This window comes from Eremomyces bilateralis (genome assembly GCF_010015585.1).
Source record: "Eremomyces bilateralis CBS 781.70 unplaced genomic scaffold P152scaffold_17, whole genome shotgun sequence".
NCBI lineage: Eukaryota > Fungi > Ascomycota > Dothideomycetes > Eremomycetales > Eremomycetaceae > Eremomyces > Eremomyces bilateralis.
In genome coordinates, this window is record NW_022985083.1 from 529,421 (window position 1) to 555,815 (window position 26,395).

The 26,395-nt window shown below is 51.9% G+C and overlaps 10 protein-coding genes across 10 annotated transcripts; 6 read left to right on the plus strand and 4 right to left on the minus strand.

Moving 5' to 3' along the window:
• Positions 1 to 678: 678 nt before the first annotated feature.
• P152DRAFT_451069 (uncharacterized protein) lies at positions 679 to 2,250 on the minus strand (the record flags this gene model as incomplete). Its single annotated transcript, XM_033678201.1, has 1 exon — positions 679 to 2,250. The coding sequence occupies one exon, from the start codon at positions 2,248 to 2,250 to the stop codon at positions 679 to 681; it is 1,572 nt and encodes a 523-aa protein (XP_033532346.1).
• A 2,655-nt stretch (positions 2,251 to 4,905) lies between these two features.
• On the plus strand, positions 4,906 to 5,719 carry P152DRAFT_400874 (uncharacterized protein; the record flags this gene model as incomplete). The annotated part of the gene is made up of 3 exons (XM_033676592.1): positions 4,906 to 5,271; positions 5,398 to 5,463; positions 5,555 to 5,719. The coding sequence occupies 3 exons, from the start codon at positions 4,906 to 4,908 to the stop codon at positions 5,717 to 5,719; spliced, it is 597 nt and encodes a 198-aa protein (XP_033532347.1).
• On the minus strand, positions 5,617 to 8,009 carry P152DRAFT_460402 (class II aaRS and biotin synthetase). The gene is made up of 3 exons (XM_033679902.1): positions 7,898 to 8,009; positions 7,441 to 7,724; positions 5,617 to 7,390 (listed from the first exon to the last, which is right to left on the minus strand). Exons 2-3 carry the CDS (start codon positions 7,721 to 7,723, stop codon positions 5,850 to 5,852), a joined length of 1,824 nt encoding a protein of 607 aa, XP_033532348.1. The 5' UTR covers position 7,724; positions 7,898 to 8,009; the 3' UTR covers positions 5,617 to 5,849.
• Positions 8,010 to 8,032: 23 nt separating this feature from the next.
• Positions 8,033 to 10,095, minus strand: P152DRAFT_439774 (putative alpha-amylase). Its single transcript, XM_033677653.1, has 3 exons — positions 9,812 to 10,095; positions 8,792 to 9,756; positions 8,033 to 8,729 (listed from the first exon to the last, which is right to left on the minus strand). Exons 1-3 carry the CDS (start codon positions 9,822 to 9,824, stop codon positions 8,187 to 8,189), a joined length of 1,521 nt encoding a protein of 506 aa, XP_033532349.1. The 5' UTR covers positions 9,825 to 10,095; the 3' UTR covers positions 8,033 to 8,186.
• Positions 10,096 to 10,957: 862 nt separating this feature from the next.
• P152DRAFT_451072 (uncharacterized protein) lies at positions 10,958 to 13,183 on the plus strand (the record flags this gene model as incomplete). The annotated part of the gene is made up of 3 exons (XM_033678202.1): positions 10,958 to 11,095; positions 11,265 to 13,029; positions 13,086 to 13,183. 3 exons carry the CDS (start codon positions 10,958 to 10,960, stop codon positions 13,181 to 13,183), a joined length of 2,001 nt encoding a protein of 666 aa, XP_033532350.1.
• A 1,230-nt stretch (positions 13,184 to 14,413) lies between these two features.
• Positions 14,414 to 16,218, plus strand: P152DRAFT_381587 (uncharacterized protein; the record flags this gene model as incomplete). The annotated part of the gene is made up of 3 exons (XM_033675734.1): positions 14,414 to 14,507; positions 14,618 to 15,596; positions 15,933 to 16,218. Coding segments are annotated over 3 exons (1,359 nt in total), but the record flags the coding sequence as incomplete, so codon positions are not given.
• A 1,570-nt stretch (positions 16,219 to 17,788) lies between these two features.
• On the plus strand, positions 17,789 to 20,887 carry P152DRAFT_467740 (family 31 glycosyl hydrolase; the record flags this gene model as incomplete). The annotated part of the gene is made up of 4 exons (XM_033680789.1): positions 17,789 to 17,871; positions 17,926 to 18,193; positions 18,249 to 19,865; positions 19,913 to 20,887. The coding sequence occupies 4 exons, from the start codon at positions 17,789 to 17,791 to the stop codon at positions 20,885 to 20,887; spliced, it is 2,943 nt and encodes a 980-aa protein (XP_033532352.1).
• A 271-nt stretch (positions 20,888 to 21,158) lies between these two features.
• P152DRAFT_94368 (uncharacterized protein) lies at positions 21,159 to 23,357 on the plus strand. The gene is made up of 4 exons (XM_033683365.1): positions 21,159 to 21,447; positions 21,551 to 21,652; positions 22,165 to 23,147; positions 23,199 to 23,357. Exons 1-4 carry the CDS (start codon positions 21,430 to 21,432, stop codon positions 23,236 to 23,238), a joined length of 1,143 nt encoding a protein of 380 aa, XP_033532353.1. The 5' UTR covers positions 21,159 to 21,429; the 3' UTR covers positions 23,239 to 23,357.
• Positions 23,358 to 23,545: 188 nt separating this feature from the next.
• On the minus strand, positions 23,546 to 25,469 carry P152DRAFT_460409 (Bromodomain-containing protein). The gene is made up of 4 exons (XM_033679903.1): positions 25,165 to 25,469; positions 24,943 to 25,082; positions 23,853 to 24,884; positions 23,546 to 23,797 (listed from the first exon to the last, which is right to left on the minus strand). Exons 1-4 carry the CDS (start codon positions 25,187 to 25,189, stop codon positions 23,771 to 23,773), a joined length of 1,224 nt encoding a protein of 407 aa, XP_033532354.1. The 5' UTR covers positions 25,190 to 25,469; the 3' UTR covers positions 23,546 to 23,770.
• Positions 25,470 to 25,636: 167 nt separating this feature from the next.
• P152DRAFT_94496 (uncharacterized protein) lies at positions 25,637 to 26,395 on the plus strand. The gene is made up of 2 exons (XM_033683366.1): positions 25,637 to 25,810; positions 25,874 to 26,395. The coding sequence occupies exons 1-2, from the start codon at positions 25,783 to 25,785 to the stop codon at positions 26,308 to 26,310; spliced, it is 465 nt and encodes a 154-aa protein (XP_033532355.1). The 5' UTR covers positions 25,637 to 25,782; the 3' UTR covers positions 26,311 to 26,395.

The window sequence follows — 26,395 nt, forward strand, 5'->3', positions numbered from 1 at the left end:
TGCCTTCCACACAGCAGCGAGCATCCACATGTTACTGCATGCAGATGGGAATACCTGCGATGTAGGCGGAAAACTCGGAGCAGAGACTTCTATCCGTTGTGGTGAAGTCATAGTGCCGTACCATGGAGATGCTTGGAAGACAAGGACGGGGTTTTTAAACCCACCGATTCCTGGATCCAAGGAAGGCATGCTGCAGTCATGATATTGAATGTTGATAAGGCGTGAGCGAATCCAAAAACTTAGGGAAGCACGGGAAGATTGAATGAAGCGTGATTGCATTTATCGGTTCATCTATATGAGGACGCTACTCACACCTCGCGTCAAATCATCCTGCATTGCTCCATCATCAGATAATCTCTCCCAGACCATCACATCGTCACTGGAATCGTAGTGATATCGTGACGCCCACTCTCCCGAATGGCCCCAACAGTGCGTCCCGTGGGGGTCGTTGGGGGTCGAGGGATCCATTGCCAAAAAAAACCCGGTAAACACCATGCTAAACCTCAAAGTCGTCCTGAACTGTTCGTCGAGCGCGTGATGCCAAATCATCAAGCGCGCTGCTATGCCCCGTGAAGGCGAAAGTGCCTCGTGCGAATGCCCCGAGCATATGCCTTGAAGCCATGCAGAAAAGCAAGAAAGCAAATAATCTCGTGGTGCGGTGGAGATCGTGTCTCCGGATCAGTGCTTCCCGGACAAGCGGATGCCTAATCGTAGAAGGCGAGTCCGGAACCACGCGAGGAACCCAAACCACGTCCTCTTGAACCCACCGCCACGCTTCCCCTGTCCCGTGAACTCAACGTATTCCTCCTTCTCATTCATCGCACTGATGGGACGCCCCCTGATCGGCATGCTCACCGCAGTTTCGCTGTAGCTCGGGAAATTCGCATGCTCTAGCCCCTCTACCTCCGTCTTCTTCTCCGCCTCCGACTCTACCCCCTTCTTCTTCTTATTCTTCTTCTGCTCCTTATCTTCGCGGCTCCACTCACGCTCGCGGGCCTTCCGGCTCTGTCGCTCCGCGCTGCGCTTCCGCTTTCGCTCCTCACTCTCCAGCCGGCGCTCGTGCGATCGCTGGTGCCGCTCGGTGCTTTCGCGGCGGCGATGCTCCTTTTTCGCCTCGCGTTCGCGGGCACGGCGTTCTTCGGCTTCGTATTTGCGCTCCTTGGCTTCCTCGCGCTCGGCGAAGGCGGCGCGGAGGCGCGCGATGTCTTGGGCGCGCTCGGTGTTGGGGTCGACTGGGGAGGAGGAGGCGGTGTCGGCGGTGCGAGTGCGGGAGAAGGAGAACGGGTGGGTGAAGGAGTGGGCGATGCTGGAGGCTTTGTCAAAGCTGGTGCGAGTCGAAGAGGTCGCGGGGATGTTGCTGGTGGCGGCGGTGGAGGTGCTGAAAACGGCCATGCTGTTGTTGGTATTGGGTGTTCCGTTCGTCGTGGCAGTGTCGACGGATGCATGCGTATTGCCACGAGGCCGTGGGAACGCGTGATTGGGAACGGATCCGCTGCGAATCGAGGATTGAGAGGGGTTGGGGTGAGTGTGGGGAAGACGAGTGAGGGATGGTGTTGCGCTCGGAGTGTGGCTATGAGGAGTGGAGTGAAAGGTGCCGTTCATCTCGCCATCGGCAAATGCGACGCGAACACTTCGAAGGGCTTCGTCGTCGCCCGTAACGGGAGTGATCTCGTCAGGGTCCGTGTCCGCAACGGAAATCGGGTTGGATCTCGCATAGGGTGGAGTGTATGCGCTGGGAGTTTGCTTCATCGGGTGGACAAACGGGGCGGAAGGCCGGTAAGGAGAAGATGAGGCGGAGAATTGCGAGTTGCTGCTCCTAGTGCGAGAGTGACGGGATCGAGACATCGGCGCGAAGTTGACATCTGAAGCCCTTGGAGTCGGTCCGAAATGATAGTCGGCGTTGATTCCTAAGCCGGCAAGCCGCTCTTGCTCCGATCGGGACATGTTGATCTTGCCGTGTGAATCATTGGTTGCTAGTTTGCGGATGTATGGCTTGATCTTCAATCCACGAGAGCCATGACCAGAGCGCTGGGAATCGAGAGAGGGTCGGGTCTCCCTCACCAGGTCACCATAGGTCGCTCGAAGCTCCTCCGTCCTTCGCGATTCAGTGCTATGACGCAGCATCTCGTTGGCGTATGGTGGAGTAGGTGAAGTGAATGAGGAATCGGAGTTGCCACGCTTGTGGAGGCGACCGTGTGCAGAGGTTCCTCGTGAGGGGTAAGGTTGAGAGACGTTGTAGGAAGAAGACATAATAGGAGCGGAAGAAAAGAAGAGCGACGAAGGAGGGAGTGAAAAGGTAACAAGAAGTGCAAAGTGCAAAGTGAATTCGGATGTTGTTGTTGTAAACTCGCCGTTTCACAAATGTGAGTGATTGAAATGAATCGCCCACGGGAGATTTGAATTCAACTGCAATTGCCCGCAAAGTGAAAATCAATATTTCACTTCACCCCACAGCCTGGTTTCAAGTGAGAAAGATGTGAGGCCGACTAGAACTCCGGGTGTGAGGATGTGTCCTGCATTCTGGGGTCGCAGAACGGTATATCCAGTGTTTTCCCGCGTCGCGATACACAAGACTAGAGGATCGACGAGCGGAAGTGAGTTGGAGGTAGATTTCGCAGGGCTTCCACTGGGCAATCTCGAGGATGAATCCCCTCACCAGCGACGGATTCGCGGAGAATGAAACGCAACGGGGGACGAGGCAGAAATAAGAAGGAACTCGTAGGCTCAAACGTGGGCGGAGTGACGGTATGAGGGAGTCTCGTAATAGTCAGGATCGGAGTGGACAGGATCTGGCCGGATGGTTGCAGCTGATTAGCGGGCAGGGTTGCATGGGCAACTGAAATGCAATGATGATGTTGCACCAACTGTCAATCGATTTGGCCCAGCTGAAATGTAACGATGATCAGGAGGGAAGCCCTGGGAGATGAAGGCGTGGATGGTTTTAACGGATGGATTTGATAAGAGGATTGCAACGCTCAAGTGCTCTAGAGGGGTGGAGTGAAATGCGGAGGAGAGATAAAAGCCTGTCTGCCTGAGCCACAGCGATGATGGAAGTTGACGTCTTGTAGATTCAAGTGCCAGGGACCCAGGTAGCTAGTGAAGGTAAACTGGGCGAGAGAGTAGTGGACCGCCCAACCAAAGTGCATGTGAAACCCAGTGAAGGTAAAGCGAACGAAATGGCGGAGATTTGGGGAAAATGCGGAGGAGGGAGGTGGATCCTGGCGTCGTTCCAGATGCGAGCACACGATGTTATCAAATCATCAATTCCTTGATGATAATGTCGATGTTCAGCAATGATGTTCAGCAATTACCGTACTTTCACCTGGCACGGTAACGAAATGACCGGAGCCCTGGATTTGGAAATTGGAATGTGCGGCATAGCAGCAGCGGCAGCACTGCAATATGGTAATATGGCCAAATTCCCAAGACCCTTCCACGTAACCATCAGGCGCAGCCCACTTTGAAATGTCAACCTGAAGTCGATCGTCAAGATACTGTAATTAGCGGAGGTACCGGTCTGGGGACAGCCACAACCTAAATTATCCAGATCGTCCAGGAGAATAATGAATGGTTGCTTTTATCATCGCCTCTTTAATAATAACATGGCAGCAGATACCGGTATGGCACCATCTCATGATTCTCTAACATAGCTTACATTTAATGACTACTACCTCTGTTTACAGACATGGCCACACTCCTCATGGTGTTTTTGCCTGCCAAGATTCGAGTCCTTGCCTTCTCTCATGATAAAGCCTCAGAGTGAAGCACAAGGACCACCCAGCTTTGTCACTGCCGGAACAATCGCCGTCTGTCACTCCAAACCACCCGCAGCACTCATCCGCCTCGTACCGGTGAGGGCTTGGCCTCCGTCGGTCAAGAATACTCCACCATCACAAGTCACCTACTAACCACTGCCTTCCTCGTTCACTTCCAGCGCGATCGAAATCCACTGGTCGAGACTTGACAAGGTCAGAAATGCCGGAGTGCCGACTAACCCGGCTGAGCCAAGCCTACCACACTGTCCGGAACTGCGGAGTGTCAAGTCACAAGTGGATAATATCATAATATGGCACTGCACGGTGGACGGAATTGCGGGACCATGAGGCTGCGAATTATGATGGATCTTGACCTCCATCCTTAAATAGCAGCGCAACGTAATGTTTGCCACTCCACCCCTGTCATTGCGATTAGGTGCTGAGTCGATATCTCCATGATTCGTATGAATGGTGTTCCCCTCACGAATCATTCATAAAAGACACCACTATGACTTCCACTGCACAATATTAAACCGTTGCCTGATACTCTGGTCACTGATAGCCCCCCCAGGATCCAAGCGTGTGATACCCCTCCATTAGACCGGCGTGGATAGGCCCGTAGCCGAGTCTGGAACTATGCATAATGCAAGTGATGGACGCCACTGGAGACTTTTCGGCTGCTTACCGGAGTGCCGGGCGCCCATCTGGATCAGATTTCAGATCTGGATCGCTTGCACAAGATATGCTGATATCCAGGTTGCAGCGCCCGCTTTCTATTGGTGCAGATCGGAGCGAGGGATCGGTACTGGCCTGAAAGTCGATACTCTACGGCAAACGCAGAGGGATTGCTTTATACGGATGGTGATGTGTGTATCGTCAGCCGTACTCCATTAGCTCCAGGAAGCACCCAACATGTCCATCTAATCTTCATTCCCGCATTAAGTACTGCCGGGATACTGATATCTACCCCACAGCGAACGATCACATGGATGTCTCAGCAATCGTCATGCACTAATGCCATAGATAATGCCGTACCGGATCAAGAGATGTCAATGTTGATACCAAGTTTCTTTAACTATGCACAGTCTCAACGACACTCCATAACCGTGGCCCGCCGATAACCCGCCTTAGTCCCACCATCCCCAACAACATGCCCACCGCACCAGAAACCTACTTCCTCCCCCCCACGCCCCACGTCCCCAACTCCCGTCTCCCCGCCCTAGTCTACCGCTCCGTCCTCACTGCACCCCTCTCCGCCACCTCCACCATCGCCTCGGTTGAACCGAACCACTGGCTGAAAGGCGGGGTGTTCAAGGCTGTGCGAACACATCATTTTCATTCCGTAACGCATGAATGTTATGCTGTGTTTAGGGGGGAGAGTAGTTTGCTCTTGGGGAGAGGACCGGGGGATGATGTGGAGATGGAGAGGGGCGAAAGGAGCGGGGAGGGGGCGGAGGGGTGGATGACGAGGCGGGTGGTGGTGAGTCTGAGGGAGGGGGATGTTATTGTTCTGCCAGTGGGTCTCGCTTTTGTTCCTTTGACCTTTGCTTGCATTATTCAGCGCTAAATCTATGGAATTGTTCATCCAATCCTTAAGGGGATTGAGATGGGATGGTGCTCAGAGCTAAGCACTGCCACATAGGCTGGCCTATCTCACTGCTCCCTTGACCCCGCCGACGGTTACGAGTACGTTGGTTTCTATCCCGAGGTTTGTGCGTCTCCTTTGCGTTGAATGGCCATTCCCACACTGCCCGCCTCTCCGGTGAGTCCCTCATCGTTGACCCTAACAAAGTTCTCAGGGGAGCCTGAAATGGGACAACAATTGGTGCAAAGCCGACGTCACCGAAACGGCGGAGAAGGCAAAAGTCGCGAAGTCGGTGGCGATACCGGAGTTTGACCCGATATACGGGCGGGAGGGGCCGCTGGTGGAGATTTGGAGAAAGGCGGATGATTTGGCGGGTTAGGAGATTGTCAACTCATCAGACATACCGACATAATAGAAGGAGGGTCGGTAAATGGGGCCGGGACGTGTGGCACGTCTACCACGAAGAGGGGTATATTCACATATATCATACATATCTACTGTCCTTCGGATCACTCCAGAGCCGATTGATGACCGGACTCGGCGCTATCATCCTTGCTATCATCTTTCCGTTGCGTTTCAAAAACCGCATCCGGATGCCCCTTTCCCATCGTGACCACGTTCCTTAGCGACCCAAACGGCAACACGTCCGCGATCCGCTTCTGCCCCGAGAACAGCATCACGAGCCGATCGATTCCGCAGCCCCAACCGCCCGTCGGTGGGAGACCCCACTCGAGCGCTTCAAGGTAGTTCTCATCCACCTGAAACTCCTCACCGTCCGCCTGCGGCTCCACATCTTCGAACCCGTCCCAGTGCACATCGCTGCCCACCACCGTCCGAAGTAGCTGCTGCTCGACGAGCTTCTTGCGCTGGTCGAACGGGCTGTTCTCTTCCTCGTAGCAGTTCATCAATTCCACACCGTTGATGTACAACTCGGCCCGCGCAGCGACGTATTGCTCGGTTTTACTGCAGCGGAAGGACTTGGCGAGGGGAGACATCACGACGGGGTGGTTAACGATCCAGGTGATGTTGTCGCAGAGAGGCTCGATGAGATGGCTGCCGAGGGAGTCGAGGAGACGGGGAAGCGTGGCATTGGTGGGGAGCGGCAGCTTTAAGAAGAGGTGGAGGGTCGTGAGGGCGGTGACAGTTGAACGGAGCTCGGCGCGGGTCTTGACTGCAATCATAGGAAATTTGAAGTTAGGGTTATCAAGGCGCTCGCCGATGACAGACTCGAGAGTAGGGATGAATTCTAGGGTTTTCCACTGTCCGTCGAAGTTGATATTCTCCGGAATATGCGGGGGCTCCTTGAGTATGCCTTCTGAATGCGCCTTTCTCAGTGCTTTCACTATGCGGACCAGGATATTCCGTGTTCGTGAAATGAGTACTTTCTTATTGGCATGCGGTTCGTAGAATTCGCACATGGTGAATTCTGGGTTGTGTGTAGCGTCAACTCCTTCATTCCGGAAGGCTGGTCCAATTTCGTAAACCGGTCCAATGTCGCCAACAATCATGCGCTTCAAAAAAAGCTCAGGGGCAATTCGGAGTCTTAAATCGACATTTGTCATCTCCGTAGCAATTGTTCGAAACGACCGAGCGGCAGCCCCTGATGCGCCGAAGCCGAGGATTGGAGTGTTGACTTCGGTGAAGCGGAAGCCGTCGAAGTACGACCGCATGGTCTGCTGAATGATATGGCGTATTCTGATGGCGTTCGTGAGTTGTGGATCCGTCATCATAGCCACATGCCTGCGTCTGGCAAGAGCCTCCTTCTTTGCGATCCCCTTCGGGATGAGGTGCAACGAGGGCGCAATGATCTCGGGTAGTTGGTTCGCTCGTAATCCAATTGTCCCGGGCATTCGCTCAACTTCGTGTAAAGTGCCACGGACCCGAATATGATCACCGACGCGGAGGAGTTTATGTAGGTTTCGGAAATCATCCTTCAAAAGGAATTCCGGCATCGAGGAGTAGCTCGCAGTCACCTGCGTATGTGTCTTTCCATCGGTGATGTGGATGAAATGGAGGTTCGAGCCGAGATGCGCAAGCTTTTCGATCCTGCCTAACAAACATCAGCGGGGAATGGAAGCAGCTATCTCGACTATAGCGAACCGTGAACATAGACAGAATGAACCGGTGACGGCTCATCGGATTGTTGGCGTTGCTGAAGGTTGATAGAGGCATTGTAACGGTCCGGGAGGGTGGACAATTCTGTAGGATTGCTTAATATGCGAGGGTAAAGCCGTCGCAGGGGAGCATATTCCTTCAAATCTTCCACTCGCTTTTCATATTCCGCGGTCGTGGGACTGGACCTTTGTGTAGGAGGTTGTGGTTGAGGAGCGGTAGCATATTTTCGAATGGAGTTCGCAGCGCGTCGGACTACATATCTGCGCATACTACAACGTCGTCAGCACTGTTGTCGTCTTCAGCAACATGGAACATGAGTGGAATCGATAAGGGGCCAGAAATAAAACAGAAATGTAGTCATGCGATGAACATCGTCATACGCAGCGGTTCTGAATGTACGCAGTTTCACTAATTGCTGAGCGCAAATTGAGATTCGACTTACTTGGCTTAAGAGGAACTCAGTATGAGCCCCCAGGCATTCCGATCAGCCAAAATTGACGACAATATGCTTCGACAACAAACCGGGAGTGAGTCAAGCTGTGGTCACATTCAATGTTAAAAAGGTTCAATTGGAGATCCTGATATTCATGACTACATTCCTGGTGGATGCGATCGAAGACCCCTGTCCCACCCCTGCTTGCTCCAAGAGCCTCAATATCGTAAACCTTAAAGAGTAACATTCAAGTTCTGACCAGCTTCTCCTCTTGACGATTTCACTTAATGAATTCGTCCTATCCATCTTTGTATATGTCAGAGTCGAATTTCGCGGGAAACCTATCCCTTCCTTCAGCACTCTTGCTGACCCAAACGCTGATGCTGATCCCAGGACATTTAAACAACCCCCATCCCTCCTCATCAATCGTAACTTCGTCGGGCTGCCAGCCTAGCAAGTCGGTCCAAACTTCCCCAGCATGCTCGTTGCCCACGAGCATCTTCCGTTCCCCTGGACCTGCGTTGCTCATCACGCAAGCGAGTCCGTTTGGCCTGTCGCTCGTCCCCTGACGCACCCAGCCGATGCAGTTTTCCTCGTCGAAATAGTCATTCTGCTCTCCATATCCATAAAGTTTGCGAGCAAGGATTAGATCGGGCAGCTTACCGCCGCAGGAGGGCGGTTCAGGGTGCTCGCCACCTATCCCGTAGAGGTCGCCGTAGAATACGCAAGGGTACCCGTCTTGCCGAAGAAGAATGAGGCTGTAGGCCAGCGGTTTGAAAAATCCTTCGATTGGAGTCTCCATTGTCTGCCCGGGTTGCGTATCATGGTTCATTACGCAAGTCTGAATGCGGTTTTCTGCGTCAGCTGAAGGGTATATACGTGGGTATTTAAGAAGTGACTTACAACAGCATTCATGGGCGCTTCCTGAACAAGACTGTTGTCGAGAACTTGCCTCAGGTCGGCATTTTCTGACGTCGATATTTGGGAGAAATTGTAGAGCAACGGCGAGTCAAAGAGGTGAAATTTTGGACCCATGGAGTCCAGCCACTCCTTCAGCGTCGACGTTTCACCAACCCAATACTCTCCCACCATGAAGATGTCGTCGCCGCATTCTTGTCTGACAAACGACACCCAATGATCGGTGAATGTCTCCGAGTAGTGCTGAACAGCATCCAGTCGAAATCCTTTCAAGCCAAGCTCTTTCGTAATCCAAACCCCCCAGTTCTTGACATCGTCGGAGCACTCCTTGTGGTGGAAGTCGACGTCCGCAAACATCATATAATCCTCGTTCTTCGGGACAGTGTGGCTCCAATGCTTGTCGTCGCCGAGGATGCGGTAGATTGCCGTCTTTTCATTTGCGCCGTTGTAGTCAGTCCCGGTGAAATGATCCCAGTGATACTTCTGAGAACTGTATGCGTCTCCTCGTCCAGGGAAGTCAAATCCCAACCATGCGTCTATCTCATACGGATCGGTCACTGCCTTCTCATGGTCTTCGGAGTCGACTTCAACCGCTTGGCATTTCTCTTTGTGGTCCGCTCCGGCCTTGTGGTTCAGAACTGCGTCCCAATATAGGCCGACACCAACGTCTTTGGCCTTCTTGGCTAGTTCCATGAGTTCCTCTTTGCCGCCCCATTTCGTGCGTCGCGACCCTTTCTGTTCGAATTCGCCCAGATCATACAGGTCATAGATATCATAGCCGTTCCCCTCTGAGCTGGATGCTTTACATCCTGGAGGAAGCCATATGTTGTCTATGCCAACTGATTTGAGAGTATCGATCTTGGAGAGAAGTCGCTTCCAGTGGTTGCCATCTGCTGGTACATTCCACTCAAAACCCTGAAGTAGAGTGGCATTTTCAGCAGTCGGGGTATCTGCTTGCAATTGTCATTAGTCGGCTGCCACAAATTAGTGGGAATATCAACGCACGTTGGGATCCCATTTCAAGTCTCGTTTATTTGCCTATCCGTTGGATTTTGAGGAAGAGAGGATCTCACTACCGTAACTGCAGCATTTTCTATAATATGATTTGGGCCAGGAAAGCGCGAGCAATATGTCATACTGTTGCATCATGCCAAGCAGTGGTTCTCCCCAAACCTGCATTTTTTACGGAGCTATATCCAACCAATAGCACTACATACTATATTGGTAACACTAGCAAATAGCAATTTATGGGTTGGAATTAAGAGTTTGAAGTGTATCGCGAACCGTAATGTTGATGACGTCGAAGGTTGAACAACATGGGGCTGGCGATCAAGGAAGATCGAAGCTGCGGTTTTGGATCTTTTAGTGCGCCAGATTAGGTATCAGCCTTGGTGCCTTGAGATTCGCCCCACCACGTGACTCCCTCCTACCAACTAGCCGGAGGAACCATCTCCGATTGGCCTCGTCACCCAACACCGCGGCTTGACTGATGATTACTGATCACCTTTGCTGATAACGTTATGCTTGGTGCTGTGAAACCCTGCATTCATCACTCGCGAGCCGCGGAGCCTCGTATTCTTTGGTCGCAGGCTTGAAGGTTGAGCCGGTGAATTACGCCTTTCGTGGGGTCCTGATATTGTTAGGCACTCGTGGAAGCAACTGGGACTACCTGGCTATCGATCTTAAACTTCTGATCGTGTATCCTTCTATCTGACGTTTCCAACCTTCTAATTTAGTTAATATTGTTCATCCTTGAGTCTAGACTTCAGAATACAGTCCATCCCCAGTCAGCACTATGTATAGGAATTAGGAGGGTCTCCACCCTTCCAACCTTCCCATACGACAAGGCCGCCTGAATACGTCTTCTTTGGAACTTGCCATAGTTGAAAGGCCCTTGAGGATATATCTTACTCATCATTGACAGAGTCTTCGAATCGACTTCTAGAAGGGCGTGCCACCGCCTCTGCTGACAAAAGTCGCCTTGCGTGCTCTGGCTCCATTGAATGCCATTGCTACCCAGTATCCTGCCAACTACAAAGGAATATGCGAAGTAACGATATCAAACTGTGACAATAAAACTATTTCAAACTACATTCAGCTTGTCTGCCTGAAGAGGTTCATAAGAGAAGGGCGACGTGGTGATCCGGCAATATGACATCCTCCGAAAGCGAAACAGGGGTTACGAGAAAGAGGCAACGGACTTCCTCTACCAAGTCCGCCGGCGCCGATGAAAGCAAAAGACATCGAGGAAGGCCTCGAGTCGACCCGCAAGACGAGACCGCAGCAGATGTGAGTTACGATAATTCCCCTATTCCGTTTCGAATGGACATTACAAAGCATCCGAAGTTTGAACTTCGAGTAATCAGCTATCCCTCCAAGCGTTTGAAATCTTGCCAATTGATACCCGTTACCCCGTTACCCTGTTGCCGTCCCAGAGCTCCTATTGACATTATGACAGAAACGGCGAACGCAAATTCGCTTGGCTCAGAGAGCATACCGGCAAAGGAAAGAGACCACTATCGGTTCGTTGAAAAAACAGGTCTCTGATCTTCAGTCGATCATTGAGGAAATGAACAAGTCATTCCTTAACTTCAACGATACGGCCGTGAATCTAGGGATTCTTCAAGCAAAACCTGAACTAGCGCAAGCTTTAAGGAACGCAACGGAGCAATTCATCACCTTAGCGAAAACCGCAAATAGCGGAGATGAAGAGAATGGAGACGATGCAGAAACCCCGGAGTCTAATGCAAGCAAAACAAAGTCTTCTCAGGACTCCGCGGCTATATCTGGAGGCGATCGAGAGCCGCCCAAGGAACCTACCCCGCAGAAACAGCGTACCGTGGACATCGGCATGGGATATACGAAGACATTTTATGATGCTTCGTCCTCCCCTCGTCCATCTAACCTGGAGTCGCATGATGCCTTCCCGTTGACAGGATCCCCCGATCAAAACTTCGTTCAAAGCAACGATGCATCAATCACCACGAGTAACAATTACAATCTCACCCAATATCACGCATTCATGCCATCTCCCCCAGGTTCACCGCTTGGAATGGCCCTTGATGCGTGGCATAAGACAGTATCCGTACCACAGCCTCTTACATTCTCCTTCAATGAGACCACATTCGCTCGCCGCCTACATCGTGCTGCTATAGAGTCAGGGTACCAACTTCTTGCCAACGCCGATGTTCGTACCACGCTTTTCAAACATGTCTTCAAACTCTCTTTACTTTATAATACACCCGAACAAATCTTCCTCAAATTTCGGTCTATACTTCTGCGAGAGCCGACCGCATCTCTGGAATTTTGGCAAACGCCTTTCATTCATCTTGGTGGTGCTGGCACTCATTATCCCCGACGGGACGAGACAGGCGCTCTCATAGGGCCAAAAAACAGTTGGCAAGTGCGGAGCATAGGACCTATGAGATCAAAGATCGGAAGAGCAAGATTGGAAAGCGGCCAAGGGGCTGGAGACGCTGGGATCGATCTTGATCTCGAAGGCTTTGATGGCGAATGGTTCGATTCCAACGATGTCCAAGGTTATCTCGAGGAGAAAGGGATCTTCATTCAACCTCGCGCTAGCTTTGCAGAAGCGGAATACGTGGATATTGATGGCTTGACTGGCACTGGTGATGGATTCTTGGTCAGCATGCCGACTGATGAGGAAGACCTCACTGTTGGCCGATCCTGTCTGCGTAACGCATCAATGAACTTAGGGTCGAGTGCAGATCAAGGGATGGACTATTTCTCACCAAACGAGTCGCCCCCGCCCACATTTTTAACAAAAGGAGCACAGATGGACCTTCTATCACAGCCGACGATAACAGGAGCTCCAGAATTGAAGTCATCTTCATTCACCCCGCCCTCTACCGACCTTGGCTTCGATCCGCAGATAGGTCTCCTTGGCGATGTGATGGATAATTCTAATCTGGAATTCGGCGACCTCGCCGCTGGTGTCCCCTCCCTCGGATCGTTCTCCAACATTGATATCGACACGTCGGAGAAAATATCTAATGCATGGTTCGACGACTTCAGTCTGTACGAAGAATCCTCGATATCCAAAAGTGGGAGCAGTGTGTCAGCGGGCACGTCAGCAGGCACACCATCACCTCCGGCCATTCGGATGCCGTTGCCGAGGGTCGGCGATTCTGCTTTTGCTGGCACAGGAAAGGATCGTGCAGTCAGGCGGAAGGTGGTGATTGATGTTCCTAGGTTTGTTGATGGTGAGTCGCGTATCAGGTTTCATACTCGTATTGAAGAAAGCTAACCACGCGCGCAGAACTGATCATGCGTGCTGTTTGTCTTGGTCGTGCGCCGGGGTTCCGACGAAGAGATGTTGATCGAGCGTTTGAGCGATCTATCATACAAATGGGCTAGCTGGCATTTGCGGTTTCGGCGGGCATTCTTGCAACCTGCTTGGACGAGATGCGTTTATGGAGTTTTGGATACTCCATCTAGGTTGATCCGGTTGGCGGGTGACTACGGTTCGATGAAACATTCGCTCTGGATGGCGCACGTGTTTCGTAGGCCCTGCCTCTTAATCACTTGAGTTATATGTGTCAGATGATCGAGTCTCGACGCGTTCCTCACTCTATGGGGAAAAGGGGATATGGGCATGATGAGAGACAGGGTCGGTTCGTGTATCATTATCGATGCAGACGCGACGAATGCCATCACTACGACAGTCGACAGGAAATTCACCTTTCAAAATCGAAACTTCATTCAAGAGCGCACTTTTTCCAGTCTCCATCCAGGCGCGTTGCGGCGCTCGTCTCTGTTTTCATTTGCAAAACGCGCTGCGAACCTGGTTACCAAGCGACGGTTGCCGGGATTTATTGTTTCAAACGAAGGTTTAAATAATCAGCCACGTCCATACAAAGTTCCACACAGACCATAGCTAATTGTGACCTCTATCCATCCACTTTCTACCAAATTGGGATCTCAACGCCACGACTAACTTGTTCCTGACGCGTCTGTCGCGACAGATTTGATCAATAGACGCGACCTCCCCTGTAAGAACGGATTCGGCGGCGCAGTGCATGCGTTAGCGGCTGCCAAGTGCTGCAGCCAACCACACCGAACCTCCCCGCCATTGGCTGCCCCGGCTACACTCGAAACATCCAGCACATCCCCCCGCCTCTGCTCCCACTGACCGACCAAAGAACACGTCCAACACGCTCGATACTTAATCGCACGACCGCGACATAGTCGCGATGCTGTTTAACACCATCCTGTTTTCGATTCCTGGTCGCGTTTTGGCTCACGGCCACACTGGCCAGCCGTTGCCGTTGAGTCATACTTGCATCGTACATGTTGTTTTCGACAGCCATCGCCCGCGTTCCTCACCGGACGGGTAGAAAAGATGGCGGGCATGGTGAATGAGTTGCCTGATGAACCTGAGATGCCCAGTTTTGCGATGTTGCGATCTAGATATCCAAGATTCCTCCATGCGCGTGGCTGTTTATCGTAGCAATCACTGTTATTAGCTATCGTCAATCTTCGCTTCTTCTAATTCAATTGCTGGGTAAAGGCTCAGGGACTTGGTTGTTACGACTTACGAATGAAATGAATTGCGAATCCTCAAATCCGTCCCTGCGTCGCACGGAGTCTGCGGAATCGGCCGGTCAGCAATCGGCGAAACGATTGTTGTTTGGCGAGATTGATACTAGTAGTTGTTCTACATTGTCGACTGGTCGAAGATGTAAGCGCTTTTGGCTTTTGAGTCCCATCTGAATTTGCGCATTTATACGAAATCACTGCGGTGCCTTTCGAAAAGGGAGGTCTGGCTGGTTGCTGACTGGCTATCTGTAGCACGAACAAACAGCTCGGTCTGCGCCTTGGTGGACTCCAGAGACCGGTTCTTCAACCGCTTCTGGGCAGAAGAAAACTGTCGGGATTCCTTTTTGTCGCAGGTCGACAGGAAGACGTTGCCAAATCTCAGACTTGTTTGCCATGACTTTGGAGCGCGGGCAGCTCCAATTCTTTTCGAAGAGGTCAGTATCACTTTCAAGACCAGTACTTTCGCGCGGCCGACGCGACTCCTGGCCCTTGAAAGGATCGGGCATCATGTGAAGACTTTCAAGTTCAATATGCCTCATCTGCAGGAGACTTTCCTCCCGCCGCTCATTGACGACGTGACGGGAGAAGGGAGAAGCTTTGTCTACACCCCGCAGATACACAAGCCGGAAACTCTCATCGGGAAAGTCAAACTGCCAAAGTATGGAAGTTGGGAGATGACGGATATGCTGATCAAACAGTATCCGCCCCTCTTCCATGCCGCTACCAACATCCCTTCGTTTATTCGCGCTCTTGAGGCTTTGCCGACATTATCGCATTTAATTGTCAATTGCCCTGGTCAGACGGTTGGACAGCGCAATCGGCGCAGCACTGTTGACTACGCACTGATATCATTGCGCATTGCGGTTGAACGCGCGTCACTGCCTCTGCTATCGCGGTTGACCTTTGCCCATATCCATCCCGGGGGCCTTCTTTACATGCACCCGATGCTTGGCCTAGGTTCTCCTCCAGGAACGGCGAAGTGCTGGAGACAAATCAAGCACCTTAGCCTTACGGTGGACGCCATTTCCGTGGAACCAACACCAGCAAATATGAGAGGTGACGGGCTGGAGCACTTAAGGGTTCTTCACACCTTTTTTAGTGCCTTTTCACCACGCGTGAAGCAGCTCTACTTCCAATGGTTAGGTGGAAAGGGCCCATGTCCATTATCGTTGGACCTGGAGCCTGCGTTGCAATCACAGCCGTCCGTTGATGGACCATCGCCGAAGCCGTCGTTGTCATCCTTACCGCCACCTACTCCCCCCAGGTTGCGAAAACCGCACGCAATATCTTCGACACCGCCGCCGCGTCAACCGCCGCGTCCGCAAACGCCGCCTGTGGATTTCTGCCCCTCCCCTTCTCTCTCTACAACTTCGACCTTCTCCAAGTCCTCCTCGATCTCTAACTCCTCTCCGAAGCGGTCAAATTCCACCAGGCGTGAGATGCCTCCTCTACCGCGCCTCGACACTGCGTTCTCCCGTGGCCCGAACCCCTACTTCCCACCTACCCCTCCCTCTTCTTCCTCATCCGTCAACTCCTCCGGTTCCCGGGGTTCTTTCTCCCCTACCAGAGTGCCGTCCACAGCGAACACCACACCTTTAAGCCCCTCGCCTTCCCTACCCGCTGTCTACTTCCCTCGCCTCACCCATCTCAGTCTCCAGTCCCTTAGCACCCCAGCATCTCATCTCGCTGCTCTCATCACACGCCACCAACGGTCTCTCGAAGATTTTGCTTTCGAAGCGTGTCATCTAACCTCCGGCGACTGGGACGAGGCACTCGAGCCGCTCACCGCCATCACCGGCTCTTCCCGCTGGAAAGGTCGCGAGGTTGAGGTGTGGGACGTACCGCTCATCATCGACGGAGCCGGCGGCATGGGTGTCAGGAGTAGCATGGTGAGCTCTCGGAGTCGGAGAACGCCTGTGCCACGTGGTGTGCGGAACCAGGTAGTACTGGATGCAGCAAAGAAGGCGAAGGAATCCAAACGGCCGATGGAAGTGATGTTCAAGGAGGTGGCGCTGGAGACGGAAGCACCGCGGAGGGATGGCGGAGGTTGGAGACCTGCGCTTCCTCCGATCCCTCCCACGAAGATCTTCGATGGGGAGGGATTCACGGGCATTCCACGTCCTATGAGCCGGCTCGAGAGACACGCCTTGGGAATGTCGGACGAGGAAGGGAAGAAGAAAGGGAGGCTGGGGAGGTGGTTCGGCAGGAGGAAAAGGGATGCGGTTGGCGGGAGCAATGTTAACGGGACACTTCCGCCGATAAACGAGGAAGAGCCTGCCAGGAGGAATTGGTTAGGTGTATTGACTTGGAGGTGATGAGAGATGTTTGCTTGACAGTATTGCACATATTCACCGGCTTCCTCTTGTACCAAAGAGGTTGCAACGGATTGTTATTACCATGCTTTATGGACGACGAACTTTGCATTCGTTTATTTCACGACTCGGACGTCTCACGATCTTTACGATACTTCGTACCATTCAAGATTTATATCAATATTACGAAATATCTATATCTTCAATGTCTCGACCACGTATTTATCTTTGTCTGAAGTGTTCTAGGATATTTATGAGCGAAACGGATTGTCACGTTCAACGCCACACACTTCCTAGCAATATAAAGGGATGTGGTTCAGGATCACGTTGTATGGTATGGCAGCACGGGGCTAGGGAGCTCGTCCATGTTTGCCAACATCCCACTTTCCTCTCACCTATACTTCACTTCCACACAATGGTCATCAACATACAACCCCGCATGTAACCAGCTTCTGATGGAATGAAGCGATCGTATTGCAGATTGATTACGAACCCCCCAAATGCCCATGAAAACCATTGCAGCTGTCACACATAGCACCAACGAGAAGCAGGCGCATGCATCGTAAGCTCGCCTCGCATCATGGGGAGACTGGGGAGGTTGGCCCGAGGGTGGCCTACTAGGACACTCGTGGCCACCATTGTCTTAGTGTTTGTTCTGCTACATTGGGCGTATATGTTTGAAGAGCGTGTGCGGTTTGAAATCGGAGGGAAACAGGTTGGAGAATGGGCGAAGTCGGTGAGTGACGCTCTATTCAACCCAAGCTAGCATTGCATGTCAGGCCCACTGGGCAGCATCTCCATTATTGAAGGATAAATGTTTTTCGTAAAGTTGCAGACATAAAGGCACAGTCCCTTATCATGCCTTCTACAATGATATTTTCCGGGTTGATCTTGCCACCTTTTTTCCGACATGGCTGTTGTCCCTACTTTGAATCTTGTCTGTGCTACAGTACGGCATATGAAGCGCGTCATGGTAAGGAGATTCGGAGATCCAGTTATCGTAAGGAGCATATGCCACGCGTTCAACTTTTAAGAGGCCAGTCTTTCGCATTTGGTCGAGTCATTTCCTGTTTCCCGACATGAAGTCGAAACTTTTGGTGTGAAGGAGTCAATGGCAACCATAACGAGTCTTTTAGCTGTTCTGCTAACAGTGGTTGTTGCGAATGCACAGGGAACACCTACTTGGAGCACACAGTATGAACCCCTATGTTGAATACCAGATGCGTGTTCGCAGTCTAACAACAGCAGGTCAACGCAGTTCACCGTTCCAGCTTCTGCCAATGAGGGAATGCTGTTGTTGCCGAATGTCCTTGACCCTCAGGCTGTGGATGCGCAAACTGTCTGTCCCGGCTACAAAGCCTCCGACGTGAAGGATACGGAACTGGGCTTTACGGCGACGCTGAGATTGGCGGCAGAGCCGTGTAATCTTTATGGGACCGATATCGAAGTCTTGAGTCTTGCAGTCGAATGTCAGTCCGCTGACAGGATCTCGGTGAACATCCAACCAGCATACATTGTACGAATCCACTGTTAGCGCTCCCTGGGAGTGGAAATGCTGATGTATGGCTCAGGTTGATTCAAATGCCTCGCACTACATCCTTCCCGATCATTTGGTGACAAGACCAACTGCAGATCCGGACGCAAAGATGTCGTGCAAATCCAATGACCTTGAGCTGACTTGGAGCAATGACCCGTCGTTCTCCTTTACTATCATGCGAAAATCCACGGGTGACGCCGTCTTTGATACCAGGGGTAAGGTCTTGGTGTACGAGAACCAATTCATTGAGTTCGTCACGTCGCTGCCAGAGAATTACAATTTATATGGGCTTGGAGAGCGTATCCACGAGTTGCGTCTGGGAAACAACTTCACTGCTACCATGTATTCTGCGGACTCTGGGGATCCTGTGGATTACAATATCTACGGCCAACATCCGTTCTACCTGGATACACGGTACTACTCGGATGATGGGCACAACAAGAAACTCCTGCAAACAGCACCTGAGGACGACGCAGTCAAGTATGACACGTACTCACATGGCGTCTACCTTCGAAATGCCCATGGCCAGGAGGTGCTCCTCCGCGCCTCAAATCTGACATGGAGAACCCTGGGAGGGTCTATCAATCTTTACTTTTACTCAGGCCCTTCTCAGCCAGAAGTCACAAAGCAATACCAGCTGAGCACCACGGGACTACCAGCGATGCAACAATATTTCTCGTTTGGTTACCACCAGTGTCGATGGGGCTATACGAGCTGGACACAGCTTCAAGAAGTTGTGGATAACTTCCGTCGCTTCGATATCCCCCTGGAAACAGTCTGGCTCGATATTGACTACATGAATCAGTACCGGGATTTTACGAATGACGAGAACGCCTTTCCTCTGGTAGAAGGACAAGAATTCCTGAAGAAACTGCATGATGGTCACCAGCACTGGGTCCCCATTGTAGATGCGGCGATCTACATTCCAAACCCGGAGAACGAAAATGATGCGTACAATACCTACAGTCGCGGTCATGAGAACCAACTCTTCTTGCTGAATCCAGATGGCTCCGAGTACGTCGGATCTGTATGGCCGGGGTATACAGTGTTTCCAGACTGGCTTGCCCCTAATGCAGTGGACTGGTGGGTTAAGGAAGTCGCGGACTGGTACAAGGAGTTGCAATTCGATGGGTTGTGGATCGACATGAACGAACCCTCGTCGTTCTGTGTCGGGTCTTGTGGCTCAGGAAATATGACGCTGAATCCTGTCCATCCTTCGTTTCAATTACCCGGAGAGCCAAGAAATGTCGACTATGATTTTCCAGAAGGCTTCGAGATCACGAATGCTACGGAAGCAGCCTCAGCATCCGCGGCATCATCCTCTCAAGCTGCCACAACTTCGTCGACGAGCAACACGACGTCGACTTCTTATCTTCGAACCACGCCAATACCAGGAGTACGAGATATCAATTATCCCCCGTACGTGATCAATCATGTAAATGGAGATCTCGCAGTTCATGGAGTTAGCCCAAATGCAACTCACAACGATGGTGTGCATGAGTATGACGTACACGGCATATACGGGCATCAAATCCTCAATGCTACGTATCAGGCGCTTCTGAAGGTGCTTCCAGGGAAACGACCGTTCATCATCGGTCGCTCCACGTTTGCTGGAAGTGGCAAATGGGCAGGTCATTGGGGCGGCGACAATGTAAGTCATATTTGAATCCTTCCTGAACCCTGTTAACACCACTGCAGTATTCTAAATTCTACTATATGTATGCCTCCATCCCGCAAGCCCTAACCTTCTCCCTATTCGGCATTCCCATGTTCGGCGTCGACACCTGCGGCTTCTCCGGAAACGCCGACCTTGAGCTCTGCTCCCGCTGGATGCAACTCTCCGCCTTCTTCCCGTTCTACCGCAACCACAACATTCTGTCAGCCGCCCCGCAAGAGCCCTACGTCTGGGCTGCAGTTGCGGAGGCGTCCAGAGTTGCCATGAAAATTCGCTACGCTCTCTTGCCTCACCTGTACACCCTGTTCCATAAGGCTCACACGACGGGGTCGACAGTGATGCGGGCGTTATCATGGGAGTTCCCAGGGTATCCAGCATTAGCAATCGCAGATCGGCAGTTCCTGCTAGGCCCCGCGATCTTGATAACGCCTGTGTTGGAAGCTGGGGCGAAGGAGGTGATGGGCGTGTTCCCCGGGACAGGAGACGGGGAGGTCTGGTATGACTGGTACAACCAGACCGCCATCAGCGTCGCTCCTGGAGCGAATGTCTCAATTGCGGCACCATTGGGACACATTCCGGTGTATGTTAGGGGCGGACACGTCTTGCCGCTGCAGGAGCCAGGATACACGACGTATGAGTGCCGAAGGAATCCTTGGGCGCTGCTGGTGGCGTTGGGAAGCGATGGCTTCGCGAATGGAGAGCTGTATATCGACGATGGGGAGAGTTTGGAGCCGGAGAGCAGCTTGATGGTAACATTTGACGCTCGAGGGTCCAGGCTTCAGGTGCGTTCACACGGGCAATTTGTGGATGGGAATCCTCTTGCGAATGTGACGATCATGGGAGTTTCCCAAGCACCACGAGAAGTGAAGCGGAACGGAAAGGCGTTAGACAAATTGTGGGAGTTCGACTCTCGTGGCCATATCTTGAAAGTCACTGGGTTACAGGAGCTGACAAAAGGAGGCGCATGGAGTGACGATTGGGAGTTGGTGTGGTCTTGATAGTCGAGCTTACTCTATGTACACTCATTTCAAATTCTATAAGATATTCATAAATATGATCTCCAAGTATCTAAGTATTTTAATACTTCTGTTAGGCTGCGGTAATATATTCGTTCTTGTCAAGAGTGAGAATGTGCAGTGTTCGTTGACAGTTGTGAGGAGCCTCACTGAGGAGAGGTGGGGTGCAAACCAGGCAAACACGTGGACTTAAGGGGACCCGGATCTTCCGCTGCCTGCCAACTTCCTCTCTACAACATCACCATCCACCCCACACTCGCCCACCATACCCACCCAACATCGACTTACCCCAGCCTCAATCTCTTCGAAACCGAGTCTCCTCGAATTGGAAGATAGTTTGGCAGAACAAATAGCGGTGCGCAAGCAATTTAGGGTCCGGCATCAAGCAGCGCAGTAGCTCTGGCATTGAGCATCGTATACCCCCCCGTTCGACTTCACCTCCTCAACACCTCTCACACTACGTCCATCTCTGGACCCATCACTCTCGCAAAGGAAAGCAACAGGCCTCTGAGTGCTCCGCAAACATGTCCAACCAGATAGTCGTGAGTTCTGAACGCCGCTCATCGGACGGCCTATCTGTCTTCCGCGTTTGCAAGATCGAGTGGCCAACTGAGCATCTCCGCTGACACACTTCTTCTCCTGTAGGGTCAAACGTATCAGGAGATCATCTCCAGGGTGATTACAGAGTCCCAGAGTGCCTTTGAAGAGGCCGGACTGCCTGCTGATGTTCTCAAAGAGCTGCGAGAGGTAAGTCACATCTCAAGTGTACTCTCTGTCCAGCCAAGCTGCAGTCTATTTCCATCCCCTTCATGTGCAAAAACCGTCATTTCATCTGCCTGTGGCGACATTCTCAATTTCTGGGTATTTCCAAGTCCAAAATCGAATTATTTGGGGTCGATATCGGGGTGGATGAGTCGTAAGTTGAGCAACGGCAAGACTGAGAGCGAGCGGTGCCAGCCGTGTGAGTCGGACGAGGGGCGGGTGTGCGGGCAGGGAATTGTTCAGAGGAAACGGACGAGGCAGCAGCTCGCTATTTGGGGCGTCTTTTTATCATTGCCGGAGCCTTCCCAGTCATTCGCGCACGGTTCACTCGACGCACCGTTGTGACACCAAGCTGTTTTCCCCTGCACATTCTGCACGAATCCGCTCTTCCAGGCTTCCACAGAATATTATTGCCCACTGATTGGCTGCATGTTACATCGAATCGGTGCCCTGCTCTGGCAATCAGTTCATGGCTAATCTGTGTTTCATACATTTAGGAATGGCAACAAAGATTATCCGACCTCAAGGTTGCTCAGTTCCCTTGGGATCCTCCTCCCTCAGCTCAAAACCCTCCTACCCTCCCTTCTAATGCTAGAGCTCATGACCTAAAGACCGAGGAGGGGAAACATCCTGGTCAGACCTCAGTGGTCTATGACACGCCTTCACGTCTCAAGCAAGGCTCTACCGTGAAACAAGAACCACTTTTCAAGCAGGACCCCGACTTTAAGCGAGAAGGAGCCTATGATTCACAACCTCCTGCACCCTCCGGGCCTCAGGCGAATGGCTACAATGCGGCCTTAACTGCCCAACAACGGGCTCAAGCCCAGCTGCAGAGAGAATATGGTCAGCATGCCAATGCTTCCATCGCTGCGATGAGTCAGGCTCAGGGCCGTCAGAATGGCATGCAGGGTCAACTGCCACAGCAGGGTCAGCCACAGCAAGGTCAACTGCCACAGCAGGGCCAACCGCCACAACAGCACCCACATCAGCAACAGCCACGCCCAGCCCAATCGCAACCCGCTCCACAGCAGCAGCATCCCTCCGTTGGCTCTGCGCAGACGGACGGCCCTGGAGATTTGCCTGAGCCTTTAGACAATCGCCGGTTGGAAGCGGATGCATCGATCCGGGATCAAATCGAGGCGCTACGTGAACAGATGGACAATGGACTTCTCCTCCCGTATACCAGTAGCCGCCATGCCAAGCTCAAAGCCCGATCGAAGACCAGAACGCCAAGGGCAGGACCTTCGCGCGAGGCTGGCCCGTCGCAGTTCGACGGTGGCGATGATGTTCTTAGGGAGGAGGAAGACGAGGATGCGATCAATTCGGACTTGGACGACCCTGACGACGATCCTCAACGCCAGGAGGAGCAGGAAGAAGAGATCAAAGAGGTTATCCTTTGCACGTATGACAAGGTTCAACGCGTCAAGAACAAGTGGAAGTGCACTCTCAAAGATGGGATTCTGACCACGAATGATAAAGAGTGGGTTTGCTCAAGCGTGCAGCTGACGAACCTATTGCTAATGGATGATAGGTATCTCTTCCACAAAGGCACCGGCGAGTTCGAGTGGTAGAAACGAAGGATGAAGGTATCGGTTTCAAGGTCCAAGATTCCAGCACAAGCACGACAGTACGATGGATGAAATATTCCGCGGCTGCGGTTCATGCCGAGCTCCGTCCCAGGGTCTGATGAGGATGGGAGAGTCTTTTTTCATTGTTAACTCACAGGGAACGTTTGCATGGAGGTAAGGGCGCTCGGGAACGTTTCCGGGGCCAACTAGAATGTGATGCGCAAGGCACGGTTGATTTTACATGCAAAACGATGGGTCAATGCGGCCAACACGATACCAATGGATATATCAGTTCCAAGAGAAAACAGAGTCCATTCAAGCGCAACGCTTGAATTGCAGACTATTGCATGAAGTGCTACCATTTTTTCTTCATGAAGTGCTCGACCTAACCTACATCCGTGCGTGGGTATCATTATCAACCAAACTCCAAGCCATGTCGCACTTTATCCATACATGCCAAGATGACGCGAATTTCACGCCCGAGTCTGAACGGCAACCATTGGCATGAACACGACCCAAATTCGACACCCCTCGGTCATTTGAATTGCTCCGGTTCAAGATGCTGCATCATGGTTAGCAGAGCATGTCTCCTAGCGGGCCGAAATCCGAGAACTTACCGACCACTCCGGCACTTCCTTGATCTTCTGCCACATGAACTTCTCCAGCCGCGTCGCCGCCTTCGCATACGGTGTGCTCTCGTTATTATACTTCCGACAATTGTCGAAGATCAACTTCGAGTCCTTGATGAAGTCGTCCGGGTTCGGATACATATCCTTCTCGTGCTTCTCCTCCATGGTCGCCAGGTCCATCGGCTCCTTGATCACCTCGTAGTAGTCCGCCACGTCGTCCTTGTTGACGGGCTGTTGGAACGGCCAGCTATGCGTGTTGTTCACCATGTCGTTCAGCAGGTGCAGCAGCATGTTATAGTTCGGCCCGTGCCGCGGCGCGCGGGCCAGCGCGTCCATGTCTTCCGACCAGCCGGACTCCTTGATGGCCGGGATTGACTGCGGGTCGATCGACTTGACGCCGTTTTTCCATTCTTTCGGCGGCAGGTGGATGTGGTGGGACTTGGAGAGGGCGCGGATCTTCGCGCTGACGCATTCCTTCTGCTTGAGAAGCATGCGCCCGGATTCGAGGTACCGGATCTTCGGGACCATAGAGCATTGCATGATGGTGCCGCCTTCATAGTCTTTGATGTAGCCCATCCAGCGAGGCTTCTCGAGGGTAATTTCTTTGGTGAAGCCTTGTTTCTTGAAGTAGCCGATGGCGTAGTTGTCGGCGTAGGTGAGGAAGTGCATGACGTCCGAGGTCGCCTTGACGTAGTCTTTGAGATGAGACATCAGGTGCGCGCCGTAGCCTTTCACTTGTTGGTCGGTGGAGATGGCGCAGAAGACGATTTCGGCGAACTGCCGCCCTTTGAAGGGCCGGTATGTGATGCCCCCTACGACTTCCAGTGGCTTCTTTACAATCGCCATGGATACATGCGTTCGGTCGTATACAAGCCGCGCGATGTAGTCTTTCGGCATCTTGGGAAGCTGTTTCTGGAAGATGCATTTGAGGCCGGTCATGATGATACTGCTTTCGCGGGTGTTGTCGTTGTTGACAACGCGAAATTCGATATCGCCATTCCGTTCTTCGATGACAGCCGGCTATGGACATTGTCAGTACCCCGACCTTCATGCTCTAGTCAAGCTAAGCATCTCGTACCTTTTCGGGGAATGGGACCGGCTTGGGTGGCGGGGGATCGATCGGCTGTCCATCGGGAAGGTCTTCGCTGGGCGATGATCGCAGTCTCTTCGATGGACTTGGGGCATCTAAAATGTCTACATCATCCGCCTTTCGCTTGCCTATGCTCAGTTAGTGGCTCGCAGTTCAGAACACTTGAGAATCCGGCGGTTGAAGCAACGGCATCCAGACCGAGAAGCATACCATCGTCTTTCTGGCTTATCGCCATGGTGCCTCAGCCTTCTTTAGCACTTAGACAGACATTCCATGAAATCAATAAGCATGATAGAGAGTGTCTGTGGTATTTTTAGTAGAGAAGTTCAAGTAGAGTCTGTCTGGTATTAGAGACTGGAACTGCCCCAGTGTCCACTACAGCCTGAGTGAGGTCTCGATGGTGGGGACTGGGGAACGGCTGATGGTCTGTGCGCCGATATAATGTCTAATCACTCTAATACTCTAATAATTATGGGAGCGTCCTCAAAACTGAGGATGAGTAAGCTTCAGCTGACGAACCAGGGGCGCGGATAGTTGTGTTTTTCGTAATTATAAAATTAAGTAATAACTAACTGCTCTAATTACTAATCACGCTAATTTCGTGCCTTATCGCCTTATCGCCCTATTGATATGTTCTGCATGGTGTGTTGATGTTATCTCAGTTGGGACTCAGCCGGCAATGGTGCCCCCTAGCCAATATGGGGTTCCGCTATACCTAATAAAGCCCAGCCTCTTCTTTAGCATGCGCCACTAAATATTGACCAATCATATGCCATAAAGGCAGTTGGCACAACTGCCGTCTGAGAGACTCCTGCAGAGTTTGTATGTATGCGTAGAGGATCATATCATGATATAGGTGAGAGAACTCCCATCGCTAAGCGTACTTGATACTAAAGGGCTATCGCTAATCTATTATCAGAAATTATTCTACGCGTTGACTTCTACATTTCATCAAGTTTGAGGACCAATCCAACCACTCTACTGTCTAGGAGCGCGTCATATTACCTTTTGCCATGTCAACCGCGCCCTTCCTCTCAAACGAGATATCTTCTATACCGCCAGATGAGATGTATTTATCATCATCGCCCTCTATCTCGTCCACATCTTCAGATTCGACTCCCCGACCAAAACGTCCTTCCCCAAGACGATCCAAATCCCCTACTAGATATCGGCAGATTCGGCGTGTTGCAGGAAGAAAAAGGCTTCAGCCATTTGACAAATTACGCGAAACATTATACCTATGGCGAGAGCAACAGTTCACATTTAAAAAATTTCTCCGCGCCTGGTTACTATCGGATAACCACCATGGTGCCTTGGGGAGGGCTACAAGGGTTGGATTATTCCGGGAACTCTTAGAAGAGGAGGAAATCCGTGAGGTTGTTGGCCATCACCCCTCAAGCCGCCGTAATTGGCAACCTCTCCTCAAAGAACTTGATGGCTT